Here is a 7,059-nt window from a genome sequence, read left to right on the forward strand (position 1 = left end):
ATCCTTCCGGAGTGATGAGCATGACACCGCCTCCACAGTGCTGTCGACTCGATGTTCCATCCGCGTGCATTTCCCACCACTCGCCCGAGAAGCTCTCCGGGGCGTGTTCCTTTTCTTCCTCACTTGTTGTACATTCGACCAGGAAGTCGGCCAAGGCTTGACCTTTAATGGAAGGCCGGGGTTGGTACTCAATCCCATACTTAGTCAACTCTACCGCCCATTTTACAAGTTGGCCGGAGGACAAGGGGTTTCTTAGCACGCTCCCGAGCGGCTGGTCTGTCAGAACTCGGACGGTATGAGCTTGGAAATAAGGTGCCAGCTTGCGCACGGTGACTACCAATGCATACACAATCTTTTCCAGAGCGGTGTACCGCGTCTCAGCGGCCTTCAGTGAGCGACTTACGTAATAAACCGGGTGCTGGACTCGGTCCTCCTCTCGGACCAATACCGAACTCACTGCTTTGGCCGAGGCGGCGAGGTACAAGAATAAGGGCTCGCCCACCTGGGGGGTAGACAGCACTGGGGGCGTTGAAAGGTACTGTTTCAACTCCTCGAACGATTGTTGGCATTCGGCAGTCCAAGCGAATCCCTCCTTCTTCTTCATGGCTTCGAAGAAAGGCACGGTCTTATCCGCCGCTTTACTCAGGAAGCGGCTAAGGGTGGCCAACCGACCAGTCAACCGTTGTAGGTCTTTGACGGTGGTAGGAGGCTGCATGTCGATGATGGCCTGTACTTTCTCCGGATTAGGCTCAATGCCTCGTTTGGTGACCATGTAGCCCAAGAATTTGCCACCTTGGACGGCGAACGCGCACTTTTTGGGGTTCAGCCGAAGGTTGTATTTTATCATTACCTTGAAGCAGTTGGCCAGGTCCTCCGCATGCTTGTCCTCCTCCCGGCTCTTGACGAGCATATCGTCGACGTACGCGGCCATCGATTTCCCAAGCAGGTGTTGGAACAGCCGGGCGACCATTCGGTTGCACGTAGCCCCGGCATTTTTAAGTCCGTAGGGCATGACTCGGTAACAGTAAACTCCGTCCGGTGTCAGGAAGGCGGTCTTCTCCTCATCCGCCGGGTGCATAAATATTTGGTGGTACCCTCTGAAGGCGTCCATGAAACTCAGTAGTGCCGACCCGGCCGTTTCGTCGACTAACTGGTCGATCCGAGGTAGGGGAAACGGGTCTTTCGGGCAAGTCTTATTAAGATCGGTGTAATCCACGCACATTCGCCACGCCGGGGGCTTGGGTACGAGGACCACATTTGCCAACCACTCCGGGTACTTAACCTCGCGGACGTGCCCGGCCGCTAGTAGCGTGCTAACTTCCTTCTTCACAAATTCCCTCCGGTCGTTGGCCAGGTATCGTTTCTTCTGTACGACCGGTCGGTGCTCCGGATCCACGGCGAGTCGGTGTGATATAACCGACCAATCGACGCCGGGCATATCCTCTGGGCCCCAGGCGAAAACCAATCGATGTTCCTGGAGCACTCTCACGATTTCCCCCCTTAGTTTCTCAGGAAGGCCGACCCCAATTCTCACCCGCCTACTAGGCTGTGCGGGGTCAATCTCGACTTCCTCTAACTCTACGGCCGGCTCCGGGTGAGGTATCACCGTTTTCTTAGGGGGCCTCTCGGTAATCTCGTGGACCTGCATCTCACGTTTGCCCATCCCTCTACATGCTTGTAAATAACAGTCGCGGGCGACCTTGCGGTCGCAACGTACCGTTCCTATTCCGTTCGGCGTGCGAAACTTCAAGCACAGGTGTTCGATCGAGATTAGGGCTCCGAGGTCCTCCAAACCCGGACGGCCGAGTATGGCGTTATGTGAGCAGGCCAGATTTACCACGATAAACTTCATGCTTAACTTCTGTACATCCGGGTAACTGCCAATCTCCACGGGAAGGGTGATCGACCCTTCCGCCTCCACCGAGTCCCCGGTGAAGCCGGCGAGAGGGGTTTTGACAGGATTCAGCTGCTCTCGGGTTAGCCCCATTTTGGTGAAGGTCTCCAGGTATAGCACATTGATGCTACTCCCGGTGTCAACCAGGATTCGGCGAACGACTACACCATTGATGTCCATAGCGATGACCAACGCATCTCGATGCGGGGTCTCTCCGGCTGGCAGGTCCCTATCGGTGAACACGATGGGTTCTCGACATACCTTTTTGGAGCTCTCTTCGCGGCCGTAAACCGTCCCGACATACAATTGCCGAGCCCAGGCTTTTCGGGTGTTTGCCGAGTCGCCGCCCTCTGGTCCGCCGACTATCATGTTGATAACCGGCTTCTGGCGCCATTGGGCTTCGTCCTCTTCGGAAGCCGGCTGCTTACCTCGGCTGTTCTCTACGTCGGCGGCAAGTCCCTCATCTCCTCGACTGGCCGACCTTCGCCTCCATTGATTAGGGGGCGGGGTCCCTTGCTGGATAATCCCCTCCATGATCTTCTTTAGATAGAAGCATTCTTTCGTGCTGTGAGTATAAGATTTATGATAACGACAGTACTTAGAAGTCTTACCAGTCTCCCCACTTGTTACACGGTCGTCGATCGGTAGAGGCGGAGGTGGGGCGACTGCTTGTATTTCGTGGACCGGCCGCTCCGGAACTGGTCGATAGGCGTGGACGACGGGGCGGTCGTACGGTCGCCTAACTTCGGGTCGCCGGGCCACATCCGAACGCCTTTCCTTCGTCTCGGCCCGCGTCCTTTTCCCGCCGGCGGACCCGCCGACCTCGCGTTGTCGTTTATGCTTCATGGCCTGCTCCGTGTTGGCTCTCTTGTTGGCCATCTAGATAGCTTCCGCGTACGTTGCCGGGCGATTGTCCCTTAGGTCTCGGTACAGCTGGCCGGACCGCAAAGACTCGATGAAGAAAGTGAGTGTCGTTTGGTCCTCCACTTCCTCTATCGACTGGATCTCCTTTTGCCAGCGGGCTAAATAGGTTTTTAAGGACTCGCCCTCGTCCTGGTGGATGTCGCCTAAGTGCGTCAGGTCCTTCTGTGGCTTGATGTTGGCGGCGTAGTGGCTCATGAAGCGATCTGCCAGCTCCTCGAAACTGTGAATCGTCCCTGGGGGTTGCGCCACGAGCCACCTCTGCGCGGGCCCCTTTAGCGTGGGTAAGAAGGCGCGGCACATGACCGGGTCCCGTACCCCTAAAACTTGCATCTTAGCTTGGTAGCTCAGTAGGTGTTCTCGCGGGTCGCCCGACCCGTCGAACGTGGCTTGCTCCGGGAACTTGAAGTCGCCCGGTATCTTGAAGGCCATGATCTCGGCCGAGAAGGGTAACGCGGTCAGCAGCATTCGGCCAGGGGCCTTGGCTTTTCCTTCCACCTGTTCTTTTAGGTTTCGTACTTCCTGGGCTAAATTTGCCACCTCGACCCTCTCTTGGGTGCGGTTTCCTGTCGATTCCGTGCTCTCGCCGACCTCTGACTCGACAGGTCAATCATGGTCGTGGGCGGGCTGCTCTAAGCGGCGAGCCACCGTCCGGGCTTTCCTTGCACGGTTACGCTCACGCGCGCTCTGTCGACCGTGAGTTTCTAACGGGGCGCGAAGGGGTTCTCTTCGTCCCAGCCGTTCTCTCGCCGACCGTCGTTCAACACCCGGACCCAACCGAGAATGAATGGACTGGACCGGTTGACTCTCAGCCCGGCGGGTGGATTGTCGATTGTCTGGCCTTCGCGACGGTTGGGGGTCTCGTTGCGGTATCCGAGTAGCGGATTGCGCCCGTATTCCCCGGCTCGCCTCGGCGAAAGCGCGTCCAATCGCTTGTAGCTGATCCGGGGTGAGCTGCACCGCGGCTGGTTGTGGATTTATCCGCGGAGTCGGCGGCGGTGTCGCGTCGTTTTCCCGGCTTCGGGCGTTTCTTCGATTCAACTAATCTCTTAGGTCGGCTCCTAGCCCATTATCGTGTTGACTCAACTGCTCTTGGCTTCCTGTCATGGTAAAGCCTTTCGATTTCTCGCAACTAGGGCTCTTCTCGACGTTCTCTCGGACTCGCTTTGCTCAGATGGCACGCGACTCTTTGTTTCGATCCCCACAGACGGCGCCAGTGATGGTTTTTGGGTTTTCAGGCCCAAGGAGGTCCAACACAACCTTTCAGCTGGAGGATACACCTTTCACAGAAAGTCTGAATTTCAATGAAATGCGATGCTAATAATACTTTGTATTCCCTTTCTGGGTTCTCTCCCTCTTCCTTCCCCCCTTACAAGGGTGGAGGAGCCCTTTTATAGTGGCCCCTCCCTCACTGACTTAAAGGCCCATAATGGCCGACTTCAAGGCTGCTTTCAAGGTGCTGAGCCGTTGAGTGACGTTACGGGATCTACCAACGGCTCTTTCTAGCTTGTAACCGGCGGACCGAGTCCGGCCTTTAATGCCTCAACGGCTCCTCGTCTTAACTTCTTCGGAGGCTCCCTCAACGGCTCTCTGCACTGAGTCTTTCCCTGGGTTGGGCCTGGACCGACTCCTCGTCTCCGGCCCATGCTTAGGTTGGGTCGTCCTTCATAGCCCTGGCCTAGGCCTTCCATTTGGGCCTGGGCCGACTCCTGGACTCGGCCCACGCACTCTCCAGGCCCACCTTGTGTCAGCCCATCCTTCTCTCTGGTCTTTCCTCTTTGGGCCCTCTTTTCTTGGGCTGGGGTTCTCACCCCATCACAAAACATGTTATATATATATATATATATATATATATATATATATATATATATATATATATATATATATATATATATATATATATATATATATATATATATTTACCAAGTATTTTATACAAATATAATAAATATTAATATTTCGTTCAATATTTTCACATGATAACCTGCGACACACATCTCACAACACATGAAACATGTAGGAAAAAAACTACCACTACTAAATATCAATAGGTGTTTGTATGCTAAAGAGTTCATAAGGTAAATTTAAAACTTCCTACACCATAATCTCATTGCATGATGAATCCCTCTATGCTGCTACCAGTAACCTAATTGCACATGAAACACTACCAATAAAAAAAAAACAAAAAAAAAAGGGAAACAAATAGGACATGTACTGAAGATGAAAACAATAACAATGCTACCCAAAAAAGAATTAAGAAGAATTAGAGAAATTTAAACTAAAAGTAGTATTTATTTAGACTATCGCTTTAAAACTAAGTATTTAGACTAGCGTTATTACAAAGTTACAAACATTTATTTTAGTGATAATTATAATCAATCTCTCATATATTATCTTGCATTTATAAACCTTAAATTACCGATTTAAATAAACAAATTCAACATTTATTTACATATGCATGAAAATCTCCTATATAAATATTGCATTGATATACTTTGGAATACTTATTCAAAAATAATTATTGGGCATTATCTCATTTGCACAAAGTGCGTAAAAAAACTAGTTATATAAAGAAGTTTCAATGGGTGAAATAAAAGAATTTGTAAGAGAAGAAAACTACTTCTAATAACCTTTTAACCTTTAGATCAGATTTCATAAAGACGGGAGAATTGGTAATAATGATTAAATGTAGAAGTATTAGCAAAATTAAATGTAAAATGTGTAATTCAATTATTAATTAAGAATTAAATTTGAAGGTTTAAAAAAAAAAGAATTAAATTTGAAAATATTATCATAGTCGACGAACAAATTTAAAATTGACTTTAAAAATAAGTTCTGATACATTTTGAGACATTCTATTCTTTATATTTATAGCGAAAGATCTCCACCAAAGTTATTACCATGATATGAACCCACGGAATGCTCTGTCGAGTCGGAGTGTGGGGAGTCCTTAGGGTTAAGGTTCAACATTTTAGAAGAATAATATGATCCCACGAATGCCTATATGATGCCAATATGGCTATATTTATGGAGTCCAGCATTTTCCACTAAGTCCTTATTTTAAGTACTATTTATATGCGATTATTGTCCAATAAAAAAGAAAACAAACTCTTTTATCGCAGGTTTAGATCACCTAATAAATTTTGAGGAAATATAAATATACAAGAAATAGAATATGAATTCTATTGCAATGTTTGATTCGTTTAACTAATAAACTTTAAAAATTATATTTTAGTGTTTGATGGGTAAAAAAAGACAATTGGACTCGAGGGAGCTTAAAAGGTTGCATAGTTCAAATTAAGCCTGAACCAGCAAAAAATGAAAGAGGCATAGCCACAAAAACTTGAACCCAACTATTGTACAATTATACCTTGCTCCAACTAGTCTAGTATGTTTCTTATGCAAGTAAAAGCAGTAAAAATTTGCTAAGGAAAAAAGTGTAAGGTGCGACTTGTGGTGATGACAAGTGGGTAGACGAGGTTGATTAAAACTTGACAATCACTCGTTTAATGAGTAGACATATATGATTGATCGAGACATGACAACCACTCATTTCACAAGGTGCAGACACTATAAATTGGACCCCTTGCCCCCTTCAAACACCATCCTATCACTAATAGGACACTTAGTTTAATGGTTTCTTCTCTACCCAACAAACAACACTCGGGTTCAAATCTCCCCCTAAAATGCCTAGTTTAACTTGGGCTTGGACTCTAGTTGGGTCGACTTTATTGTGATATTATTATTTGCGATGCACTCTGTTCTCATTTATATATATATATATATATATATATATATATCCCATTTCTCCTTTAAATACTTGTGTTAGACAGAATGTTTTTGAGTATGTAGCTTGTTTTTAGAACAACTTCAAAACTCTGATTTTTCTCTCTTGAAACTCTCCTTTCTTCTTTGTAACTTTCTAGCAACACTTTGATATTAAAATTACGAAGTGCTCACTTCTAAAAGCATTATATTTGAGTGTTCAAATATAGTGTTGTAATCCATTCTATGTTGGGAGACTGATGCTACAATGCTCTTAGCACCATCGAAAGGTAACGAATCGGTTTTAAAAAGAGTGTACCTTACACACGACTTAAATTTTCATTTAGAATTATTTTTTAAGATATTAAAATGTTGTTTATTATTTATTTTATATAAATAAATATGTTTTATTGACTTATTCTTCCTAAACATTAGGAGGTAATTTTAGTAAAATGGAAATAATAAAAAATTTCATATTT

General features: G+C 46.9%; 1 protein-coding gene across 1 annotated transcript; it reads right to left on the reverse strand.

Annotated features, from left to right (window-relative positions):
* Positions 1–2,773: 2,773 nt before the first annotated feature.
* Positions 2,774–3,247, reverse strand: LOC109148670. The gene has a single exon (XM_019296403.1). The coding sequence runs from the start codon at positions 3,245–3,247 to the stop codon at positions 2,774–2,776; it is 474 nt and encodes a 157-aa protein (XP_019151948.1).
* Positions 3,248–7,059: the final 3,812 nt, after the last annotated feature.

Source organism: Ipomoea nil, unplaced genomic scaffold (genome assembly GCF_001879475.1).
Source record: "Ipomoea nil cultivar Tokyo-kokei standard unplaced genomic scaffold, Asagao_1.1 scaffold2144, whole genome shotgun sequence".
Taxonomy (NCBI): Eukaryota; Viridiplantae; Streptophyta; class Magnoliopsida; order Solanales; family Convolvulaceae; genus Ipomoea; species Ipomoea nil.